The following is a 12,500-nucleotide window of genomic DNA, read 5'->3' as shown; positions in this document are numbered from 1 at the left end:
AGTAGTCGAAATTAAATTGACTGTAGAAGCAAATTAATGTGACTTTTTAGGGGGGAGGGGTGACATACTTTCCCAATTTACATATTCTCTTCAGGATGCCTTTGACCTATGACCCTGCCAATTCACCCAGGCCTTTGGTGTAAGGTTATTAATTTATTGGGCCTTTTCACTTATTCATTGAATCAGTGGGATAAAATATTACTCAGACTCTCTCTCTCTCTCTCTCTCTCTCTCTCTCTCTCTCTCTCTCTCTCTCTCTGTGTAATTCCTGTTTTCATATGTATTACCTCGGCTAGCATTCGCGCCCATGCGAACATCCATTCTCTCTCTCTCTCTCATTCCTGTTTTCATACGTATTACACGGCTGACATTCATGCCCATGAGAACGTCCATTCTCTCTCTCTCTCTCTCTCTCCTCTCTCTCTCTCTCTCTCTCTCTCTCTCTCCGTAGTTTTCCATATGCATATTACATACATCCATAAATACATTTTAATCAACCCTTTTTACATCGATTTAATAAATAGCCAGTCTGGTCAAAGCCAGCAGGAAAAAAACACCAACCAAATTTTAATTAACAAGAAAAAACTTCGAAATTACTCAGTGAAATTCATTTACGTAAATCTCTTTAATCCAAACCTCCTCGAGATCTGTAAAAGCAGTGGTACGCATTTACCAACGAAGCGTAAATTTATCGGCCGCGTAAATCTCAGTTTGGAGACGTCTGTAAATCTTGGTTTCACTGCTAAGAACGTTCAGGGGTTTACGCTAGTCGAGTGGGTTGGTCGCCTTGTTTGAGGATTGGAGGGGAATTGTTTTCCTAATCTTTTTTTTTTTTTATTTATGTTCATTGGCCAAAGGAGATACTTTCATCATATGGAGAAGCTTACATCGTATATTCACGGTCTCATAGTAATTGCCACTTGATTTAATCGTACTTTGAGCAACAACAACAACAACAACAGTATTGGAATCCTTCCAGCTTTCGTTTGAATTGGTCTTACTTTTTTTTAGCTCTGGGGAAATTATACTAATTTCTTATCATGTAATTTATTTGACTAGAAAATATGAAACATAGTAACATCATCTTACCACAAGACGTCATTACTTCTAATATTTTATGAAATCTTTCCTTATTCTTCTAAAACAGGATTATTGTATTTGTAATAACCGCATTATTATTATTATTATTATTATTATTATTATTATCATTATTATTATTATTATTATTATTATTATTATTATTCCTCATCTTGCTGTCAATAATAAAACAATCCCGAACTATAAATCCAAAATGAAAAAAGAAAGTAATATTAAAATTATAATAAAAGTCCTACTTTCTCCCACACTCAAATATACCGGCGCATCTCTGTAAAAAAAAATAATAATAATTTACACCCAAATTCACGGACGTGGTAAAACCGCCAGTTTTACAATGGGCAGACAGAGTTTAACATCCGTTTTACGGCAGCCGGAGACATAACGACCCTCAAAAAATCCTCCAAAGAGTCATAGAATAAGTGGGAAATTGCCACTCCCAGCCGGCCGGCCTCGAAACAACGCCGGTTGTGGCAACTTCCGCAAATTAGCCGCTGCGGGATGTGCCGCCATCAGCCTCGAAAGCTTCGCAGGAGGTTCCTCGTGCTGGGTGTTGTGGATTCGCTTTTTGAGGTGATGCGGGAGTATTATTGCTTCTGTAATAAATTGATGGAAGAGTGTTTTTGCCTTGGATTGTCTGTCAGTCATTTTTGAGCAGTTTTCGTTTTTGTGATATATATGTCATATATATATACTTTCATTATAAGACCATAAAAATATTAAAAAAAAAATGGTGTGAGATCCACCACAAATACAGAAATACTTTTTTATCACTTTTTCCCTGAGTGGAAAAAATTATATATATATATATATACATATATATATATATATATATATATATATATATATATATATATATATATATATACTAATGTGTATAATATTATTATATAATTTCTGCTCAAGAAAAAAGTGATAAATCTATATATGCACACACATATACATACATCTGTGTGCGATTCCGTGTACTGTACATGTGCGTAATATTGACTGAAGCACACGCTGGATATTCTACCAGCAGAATGCACTGCATTTCCCGGCACCTAATTCGAGCCTTCCATTTTCGCCAATAGGATGTGTCATTACTCGTTTCTCCTACATAGAAAAAAATTGTTTCAATTCTCTCTCTCTCTCTCTCTCTCTCTCTCTCTCTCTCTCTCTCTCTCTCTCTCTCTCTCTCTCTCCCCTTCCCTCACTTCCATTTTAAAAGCTTTTAAATAGGAAAATGACATTACAGAATGCGCCTGTGAGGAGGTAAAGGGGAGGGAAAGAGAGGATGGAGGGAAGGGAAGGTGAAGGAGATGGGGAGAGACAGGATGGGAGGAGAGAAGGAGGAAGGATGTGGAGAGAGGAGGATATAGGTAGGATATAGGGAGGGAGAGAAAGGAGGAAGAGGTTAAAGATAAAGGAGACGGGGAGGGGCAGGGAGGTAGGGGGTAAAGGGAAGAAAGAAGGGGAAAGGGAAGGGGAGGAGGAAGGAAAGGGAAGAAAGGGAATGCGGAGGGAGGGAGGAAGGGGATAAAAAGATGTAGGGGGAGAGGGAATGGGAGGGAATGGGGTGGGGAGGGAGAAGGGACAAGAGGGAATAAGGAGGGAGGAAGAGGTGGAAGGGTGGGATAAAAGGGGAGGAAGGGAGAGGAGAGTGAAGGGAAGGGGAGAGGCCTTTCCATAGTGCTTCCATGCCCAGCCGTCCCCTTATTTAGCCTGTAAGGTTCTGCCACCAGAAATTATCAGTCACTCACCTATTATACCCATCATTGCACTCTCTCTCTCTCTCTCTCTCTCTCTCTCTCTCTCTCTCTCTCTCTCTCTCTCTCTCTCTCCATCCACTTGAACTATTCATTGTTTCTACACAGAACTCAATTCCCTCCTCCCCTCCCCCCACCCCCATCTCTCTATTCTAATTAGCGCCCCGGTCCATCGACCTTTCTCGCAAACGAAATATTCCTCATCATTTCATACACTTCTGTTTTCCTTTCCTTTTTATTTTACTTACTTCGTCCCTTTCTTCTTTTCCTTTCCTTTTCTTCCTTACTCTTCCCTTTCTTCCTTTCCTTCGCTTTTTTGTTTTTCTTCCATTTTCTTCCTTGCCTTCCTTTCCGTCTTTTTTCTTTCTCTTTCTACATATTCTTTCCTTTTATTCAATTTTCTTCCTTTCCTTCCTTTTTTGCTTTCCTTCCTTTTTCTTCACTTTCTTCCTTTTTTCTTACTTTCTCCCTTGTCTTCCCCTTTCTTGTTTTCCTCCCTTTACTTCCTAATCTTCCTCACCCTCCTAATCTTCCCTTCTCCTCCCCTGAACACTCGCTGGCCATAAAACCGTATACGTATCAGATTCAAAGACTTATCACCTATTCTCTGCATTAGCGTTGGCGTTATTTCATTTATTTGCCTCCCTTCCTTATTACCGTTTATGTTTATTTCCCTTCAGGAGAACGACCTCATAAACATCGTGGGATTACGTTAGTAACGTATCATTTGCTCGCCCCTTCTCACGGAGATTACTCTTCCATGATGCGGTGAATTTAATCTGGGGTTTTGAGGTCATTTTTTGGCTATCACCTGTGAAATGGGATTTCGTATGCGTCTGGGATAGGTCAGTTTTACTACTAATACTACTACTACTACTACTACTACTACTACTACTACTAATAATAATAATAATAATAATAATAATAATAATAGCTAGAGCAATTTTCATAAGTAAAAATTCTTAATCTGAGTACAAAACTGGTGGAACTATGATGAAATCGACTTATATTTCCGTAATATATATATATATATATATATATACATATATAATATATATATATATATATATATATATATATATATATATATATATATATATACATACACACATATATATATATATATATATATATATATATATATATATATATATATATAAATAAATATACACAATATATGTGTGTGTATGTATAATACACCCACCCACCCACCCACACACACACACACACATATATATATATATATATATATATATATATATATATATATATATAATCATAATAATAACAATGACCAAGAGCTAGAATTTAACTCAATGACAAACAAAAAAACTCTCAGAATAATCCACTAAGAGGTTTGTGCTTCCCTGACAGGACAATATAAACAGTTTTCCTCGTTTGTTCTTGTTCATGATAAAGCTGCACTGAAACAGGTGGCACTGCGGGATTTTCCCTCCCCAATCATGACCATGGCCCTGACGAGTTTCAAATCACGCTGCTCTATCTTTAGAAGTTGTCGAACTCATTTTGGATCAAAGTTTGGATTGGTCTAAATTGCTGATCGCCAGGTCAATTAACTCAGGCCAGTGTCCATGAAACTACTGTGGGCGATTCAAACTTGTGTTACAATTAATATTTGATGGGGAAAAGGCATAAACACACCATGGCATAAACACACGTCGCCAACTTATCACATACATATCGCATACATATCACAGACGTGTTGACAACTAGTCAGCGACCATCAATGTGATGTGTAAGTGATAAGCTGCCGGCGAGTGTTTGTGACATGTTTTACTGCAGTTTGGACGCACCCTAACTGAATAAATCATTCGAAGGAACACTACAGTAAAACATGTCTTAAACACAAGTCGGCAACTTGTTGCATACATATCACATGTGTCGAAAACAAGTTGGCGACTATAAGTGGGGAAGCGGTCTTTGACAAATACAGGATCTTCCTATGAAGTATTTGTTAAGATAACCAGAAAGCCACTGGCTTGTATTCAACATGTTTCTGACGCATGAGTGATAAGTTGCCAGCTTGTTTGTGGCATTGTTCGAGGATAAAATCAAATGCGAAAGTTGACGGGCAGGAACACGGAAAGGCCCTGAGCTCCAACCAAGGGCGAGGACGGAGCGATACAACAAGAAGCTCCCTTAAAACCCATAATACCAATGTTGAACGTAAGTGAAACTTCAATACCTTGCAAGAGAAGCAATTAGGCCCGGTCTGAGAATGAATGCCGTATCTCAGCCCCCACTAACAATAGGTTTTCAACAGCCAGGACCGTTAATTGTTCTAATTTCGTCGGTTGGTGAGTTTAGAGACGGGCAGTTATCTTCTTAACTATTATCAAGCTCTCATTAACCTTTAATTACCCCTAATGAGGCTGGAATAGCCGTATTAGCAACGTTGGAGGAATCCGGTTGTAAGCAAGACGTGAAATATTCCCGGAGGATGAGCATCGCAGATCACTTGGGATTAGCCTCTGGTCGACGTGTAAGTTCCCGAGGTGTTTGTGTGCTGAATTAAATAAGATATAGATACAGAAATGAATCACTTATTATCAGTAGTATTATTAGAGGTTGTTGTTGTGATTGTTATTCCTTTGTTGTAGGTGGTCTCGGTGCTGTTAAGAAGCGAGGCAATGAAGGTGAACACGTCTGCTTGTAATTTGATGTAAGTCCGAAAGTTACCGATATTGCCCGGAACTTTTGGGAGTCTGTTCGACCCCCTCATTACCTGCACCGACAAAGTTGGACGGCGGCTGGTATTTTATCATCCGCACCCCTTTGTTTCTTTGTTTGTTTACAACTACAATTCCCAAAAGGGTTCCGATGCCGTGATTATAATTAGAAATACTTTACCCGAACCGTCAGGAATGACAGTAAGATACGAGATCGTGAAAGCTAGTCGTGACCTCAGGGGCATTGTATATTGTCCTAAAATTTAATCAGGGTATTTTCATTTAGCATACTTATATTAGAGGTCAGTGGTGAGAAAAAAACCCCCACAGACTGGGCGACAGCAGATTTAAACTCCGAGGTCATGAACGTGGATGCCCGTTGTTACACACACAAATTAAATATACTGATGTACAATGCATATTATTATACAGGTAATTACTATTACTCTCAAGCTCACTTTCCTTAATCTACCCTTTACGCCAGAGTGAAGACTTCACATTAACACAGTTATAATAATCATCATAATTAAATCCCTCCCATTTCTCACATAAATAAAAGCATTCCGTTCTTCCAAGAGAAAGCGAGGTACTAAGAGAAAGTGGGTGAAAGTCACAGAAAGGAGAAAGTAAAAATAATGCAGAAAGCAAGATTGTCAGGGGCATCTTTTGTCTCCTTTACAAAAGCAATGACCTTCAATTTCCTCATCTTCCCTTTGAGAGTTTCTTTGTCTGAAATAATATCTGCCCGTTTTCTTTTTTTTTTTTTATTATTCGTCCTTTAAGGAACTCTCTCCGATTTACAAGACGCGCAGGGAATGAAATGGAGAGAGAGAGAGAGAGAGAGAGAGAGAGAGAGAGAGAGAGAGAGAGAGAGAGAGAGAGAGGGAGGATGTGGATGGATCAATTGCTTCTAACTTGAAGAAGTTAAAATAAGGTTTATCTTTCTTTTTGGAAAACTGAAATAAGAACAGGAGGTTGGTGTGTATGCTCAAGCACACACAAACATACACACACGCTCTCTCTCTCTCTCTCTCTCTCTCTCTGTCTCTCTCTCTCTCTCTCTCTCTCTCTCTCTCTCTCTCTCTATATATATATATATATATATATATATATATATATATATATATATATATATATATATATATATATATATACTATATATATGTATATATACATATATATAAAAATATATATATATATATATATATATATATATATATATATATATATATATATATATACATACACATATCCCTCTCCATTCCGTGTGATCTGCTGGCCATCAATTCTTCTTGACCTTCCCCTTCCGTAAACCAATTTGTTGTAGCCGTACAAAGAGCCTTTGAATCACGGAGGAGGGAGGGAGGATTCCATTTTCCTGAAAGACGCTTTTATGTTTTACCTTAGCCTTCTTCTTATTCATGGCTGGGAGAGAGAGAGAGAGAGAGGAGAGAGAGAGAGAGAGAGAGAGAGAGAGAGGGAGAGAGAGAGAGAAGAGAAGAGAGAGAAGGAAAATTCATCGCGATGAGTTTCTATCTTATTCGGATGTTATCTCACTGGCTTCTCACTCCTTTAGACCGATGGCGTTCAGATGCATCTTGCTATTGAACTCTGTCGCTTCTGAACGCTCCTTCTACGTGCACTGAATCATGAGATATCTCAGAACTCCGTCTTATATTTATATGTGTATAGTGTATGGCAGATAAATGATAGCAAAGTCGAATATACATCCTGCGAGACCTCACTAAATGGTGTACCGTAAGTGAGAGAATTCGGCGTACTTGTTAGATGTCCTTTTGTGTGTGTGTGTGTGTGTGTGTGTGTGTGTGTGTGTGTGTGTGTGTGTGTGTGTGTGTGTGTGAGAGAGAGAGAGAGAGCGTGTGTGTGTACAGGTCTATAAACGCTTGATAGATGACTGTTATAAGACGCATGATTGTGCATCTAAGCACAGAAAAAAATTATGATATTGTGTGTGTAAGTTGTTTAGAGAACGCTGCCATTTGTATTAACACATATCACCTTTCGCATCACTGGCTCTTTCTGTTTCTTCAGACCGACCTCGACCAAACGAAGACAACCGCATCTCATCTCCAAGGGGACCAGTGCAACAAGCGTATATTTCCGTATGAACGTGCATACAGGCCACATGTGTATGCGTGTGGTACCTTAGAGCCTTCGTATAACTAGATCCGAATTCCCCCTCTGCCATAAGCTCTATCTGTTCTCCCCCGGAGGGCAAGGAAGACTCTAAGCAACAGGTCTTGAACACGACCAAAGTTTCGGGTACCGGACTGTAAGTTCCTCCAGCACCTAGATTGTCCCCCCCATCCCAACCCGGCCGGCCCCCCCAACTCTAGCTTCTAGTAAACTACAGTCAGGTGGCGTGGCTCCTTTCGGTTTAAGCTGATGGCCAGATGAAACTTTTAGGCATTCTGAACTTATAATATCTTAAACCGCTGCAGGACTACGAGGGAGAGGACGCGTTCTGTGATGTACTTTGGCGGACGGAAAACCGTTACGGCTCCAACTTCTTTTAATTAAAGTGGTTGCGAGACTGGCGGGCGTGACCTAGACGCTTATCTACCCTTATCACACTACAAGCGAGTAATGTATTAACTAAAGGTCAAATTAAAGCATAATACTGTTACAGAAAGATGCCAGATGTGCGCATGCGCGTCCTTGCAATCCCTCTTAAAGCTACGTATCCGAGGAGGTAATTTTTACCCCCGGGACCAGGAATTGCATTCAAGATGCAATGTTGCAATAAAGTCCGCTTGGCTTGATATTCTTTCTTCGAATTTCAACTCTAATCCTTCTGCGTCTCAAGATTACGAATTCAATTGTTGTCTTTTTCCCTTCCTCTCTCTCTCTCTCTCTCTCTCTCTCTCTCTCTCTCTCTCTCTCTCTCTCTCTCTCTCTCTCTCTCTCCTCTTTCTTTTTTTTGCGTTGGAGCTAAACTCGTATCCGAAATCATTAATGCAATGCCGACAGGAGAATTCCCAAAACAGTTTTTTTCCTCTCTTTTTTTTTATTTTCCCTTACAATTCATTCCGTGTGTCTTCTTTAATTCTCAGGGATTTAATTTACTCTGAGCTGTCTCCGAGAGAGCAGGAGACGCCGACAAGGAGACGGAGAGACTTAAGATAAAAAAAAGAAAACGAACGATGATAAGGGAACCAACTGACAAGAAAGGATAGAGAAGAAGAAGAAGAAGAAGAAGAAGAAGAAGAAGAAGAAGAAGAAGAAGGATTAATTTCAGGACGATGAAAAGCTTCAGGAGCAGAATGAATGAGATGAAGAACGGGGATTGAGGAAGATATGAGAAGATTAAAGGTGTAGAAAGCTGAGAGAAAGCGGAACTAAGATAAAGTGTATAAAAGAGAAAGGGAAAGGAAAAGGTGGGTAAAGAATACATGAAAGAGGAGCAGACAGCGCTAAAGGAAGTTAGAAAAGAGAAATAGAGTCATGAATAAGGAGAGAGAAAGAGGAAAAAAGATAAACATCATATATTCGTATATATGAGAAGAGAATAAAAAAACTAATAATGACGGCGAAGAGAGAGTAAATGGGGAACAGAAATAGTAAAAAAAAAAAAGAGACAAAGAGGAGATAGTAAAAGGGAAACAGAAAATAGAAAAAGAAAATACAAATAAGACAGTAAAATGGTGACAGAAAATAGAAAAAGAAATACAAAGAAGACAGTAAAAGGGTAACAGACAATAGAAAAAGAAATAAGAGTAAGAGAGTAACTGGGTGGCAGAAAAGAGAAAAAGGAGTAAAGAGAAGACAATAAAACAGTGGACAGAAAAGAGAAAAAGAAGTTAAGAGAAGTAGAAGGAGAATCAGTAAGGCACATGAAGAAGAAGAAGAAGAAGAAGAAGAAGAAGAAGAAGAAGAAGAAGAAGAAGAAGAAGAAAGAAGGAAGGCCAGAGGAAAGAGGGGAGGGGAGGGAGGGAAGGCCTTGGGGAGGGGTTGGAGTAGGGGGTGGGGGATCGGGGGGGGGGAGAGGTTAGGCTTGCCTGTGAATGGGTACGACCTCCTCCTCCCCCAGGAAATCATTAGTGCGTCGAGTGGAAGTCCTCTTCGGACGCCTTTGCCCTGTGCCTCGGCTCTCTCTCTCTCTCTCTCTCTCTCTCTCTCTCTCTCTCTCTCTCTCTCTCTCTCTCTCTCTCTCTCACCCATGTCCATCTCTCCTTCTTCTCCCAGCTTCTAGTGTTACTTTGCTCCTTTTATTTACATACCTTCTGTCTCGTTTTTCATGACTTTTTTAATTCCCATGACCTCTTTTTATTCTTCCTTTATTTCTCTCTTTCTTTTCTCATTTTCCATTCCCTTTGTCGTCTCTTTTCATTCCCTTTCTTATTCTCGTTTTTGCTACACATCTACTTTCTTCATCTTTGCCTTTATAAGATTTCCTGACGGTGATGCATCTCTTATCGAAGTCACTAATCTAGGGACTCTGTCCAGCCTTGTGCCCCCTCCCTGCGGCTACCACTCTCTCTCTCTCTCTCTCTCTCTCTCTCTCTCTCTCTCTCTCTCTCTCTCTCTCTCTCTCTCTCTCTCTCCTGAGAGCCGAGGTGAAAACAGACTCTCTCCTTTAATTCGTCTATTGGATTTTCCTCACTTTTAGCTTCGCCTTCAAAAATGCTCATGAACTTTGAAATATTTTTTTTTTATGATCTTGCATTCTTATCCAATTTTCTCCATTCCAGTGGCACCCTCTCTCTCTCTCTCTCTCTCTCTCTCTCTCTCTCTCTCTCTCTCTCTCTCTCTCTCTCTCTCTCTATCCATTCACTTCTAATCTGCTTTGGTTTACCATTCTCTTTCTGTTTTCTGATGGGTTCTTGCTTTGAGACCTTTCATAATACTTCATCACATTATTTTATTCACATCTTACAATATAGCCTTTCTTTTCATTCCCATTAAACTCCAGATTTATTGCTTTATTCTTTTAATTTTCTCTCTCTCTCATTTCATCAGCTGCGTCTTAACCCTCCTTTCACTTCATCACCGTCATCATAAAGTTATAATACTTGCTCTCCTTCAACTCTTCCCCCTCCCCATCCATCCTCCTCCCATCTTCCCCCTACTCCCCACTCAATCCTCTCCCCCATCAACCTTCCCCTCCCCACCTCTTCTCTCCAGGTTTCCTGACTCAGGTTCCTCCTCCAACTAAACTCGAGATCACCAAGTGTCACTTTTATATTTTCTCCCCAAAAAAATTTGGAAGAAAGTTCTAAAAAAGAAATTTATAATGACAGCCAGTGTGCTTTGCTTCTTACAATGACAGAGGAGGGGCATCATCATTATCATCGAGGAATAAGTCATTGTTCGTCATGTTTCTTCAAAGAATGTGTTTTTTCCAAGAAAATCTTGTCTGGTATCAGAATAAAATAAGAATGTTCTCCAATGGTCGGGTGTATTGATTTTCAGGGTTTTTTATGTAATACCTTTTCAAGTAAGACGGTACGTTTCTGTTTTTTTTTTTTACAGAATATAGTCCTTATTTTCTTCCATTTTCCATAAACAAAGCCGTTTTTTAACATCCATGCTGTGATGTATGGTACATCTGAATGACCTCTTTCAGTTGGTGCTATGTAATATCTGAAAAGGATATATCAATATCATACAGTTAATGAGATATGAAATGTAAGTGATGTCATTCTGATAAAGGATCTATGTCTACTGTGCCATATAAATAATATTAGTTAATCCAGACTAATGCATACACCACACAAACACACACACACACAGACACCCACATATACATATATATATGCGAGTGTGTGTGTTTGTGGATATGCAATGTGCGTGTGGTTGTGTGAGTGTGTATGTGTGTCTGTTTTGTGTGATGTGTGTATTACTATGTACCAAATGATTTTTTTAGGGCACAATAAACATACACACATGCACACACACACACACACACACACACACACATATATATATATATATATATATATATATATATATATATATATATATATATATATATATATGTATATATATATATATGTGTAAATGTGTGTAGTGTGTGAAGTGTGTGCGTATGTTGCGCGCGTGCACTATCTACTGTAAATCTATAGTAGAGCGATGGACATCTGATTCAAAGTCAGTTGTATCGATAGTTCAAGGCCACGTCAGCCCCCTATCTTTAAGGTTCGACAACGGGATTTTACTCCCCTGAGACAGCCAAGAATATATTGTTTAGCTACGCTATCTTACTCTTGCACTTTATGCAGGCATACTTACATAGTTTACTTCAAGTTAAGCATCACTGAGAACACTTATAAATGGTTTTACTTAGCATTAAGCCATTGTGTTTGTATAAGGACAGGGTTACGTAGTCCATTAACATGGTACTGCCTTGCACGCAGCAGGGTTCTTTTGTAATCTAATTAATACCGTCACTTGGATTTGCACGCTCTCAAGGTTATACTGTACCCAGAAGCTCAATAAAAGAAATATGTAAGTAAATTAAACCTGGAAGACGATTCAGAGGCGACAGCACATAAAATTTTACAGCAAAAGATTTTTATAAGCTTACCTAAGGCAACCTCGGAACACGAAGGAGTGGAGAATGCACGTAGGCAAATTAGGACACACGACGAGAGAATAACTTGAAAAAAAAGATAAAAAGATTATAAAAAAGCGCCTCTGTGACCGAGAGCGATGAAGCTAACTCAAGGAGAGGCCTCAGGGTCGAACTTTTTTCCTCTAATGAGCTACTTAAGCAACTTAATGAGCCCACGTAGTTAATCCCTGAGTAAATCCGACTGGAATTTCAGAATGCCACGTATCCCTCATTTTTATTTTCATCTCACTAAGTTCTATATTTTCTGGTCATTATTTTTTTTTTTCAAGTTTTACTTTGACGACGTTGAAATGAACCCAAGTGTCAAAAACTTTGAAAATGCCTCCCCTTGTTATTTCCGGAGAGACGGATTCGGAGCTTCAAGTGTGAAGC

At 39.1% G+C, this 12,500-nt stretch overlaps 2 protein-coding genes across 2 annotated transcripts in view; one reads left to right on the top strand and one right to left on the bottom strand.

Annotated features, from left to right (window-relative positions):
- Positions 1-10,871, bottom strand: part of LOC136839942 (uncharacterized) — a 24,665-nt gene extending 13,794 nt beyond the window's left edge. Inside the window, exon 1 of the mRNA XM_067106216.1 lies at positions 10,816-10,871. Within this exon, the coding sequence (XP_066962317.1) occupies positions 10,816-10,871 (56 nt within the window). The remainder of the gene's footprint in view (positions 1-10,815) is intronic.
- The window catches only part of LOC136840050 (glutamate-gated chloride channel-like), a 250,279-nt gene that overhangs the window by 128,876 nt on the left and 108,903 nt on the right, over positions 1-12,500 (top strand).

This window comes from Macrobrachium rosenbergii, chromosome 7 (genome assembly GCF_040412425.1).
Source record: "Macrobrachium rosenbergii isolate ZJJX-2024 chromosome 7, ASM4041242v1, whole genome shotgun sequence".
Lineage (NCBI taxonomy): Eukaryota > Metazoa > Arthropoda > Malacostraca > Decapoda > Palaemonidae > Macrobrachium > Macrobrachium rosenbergii.
The sequence above is the reverse complement of the archived record's forward strand: the minus strand, read 5'-3'. Positions and strand labels throughout refer to the sequence as shown.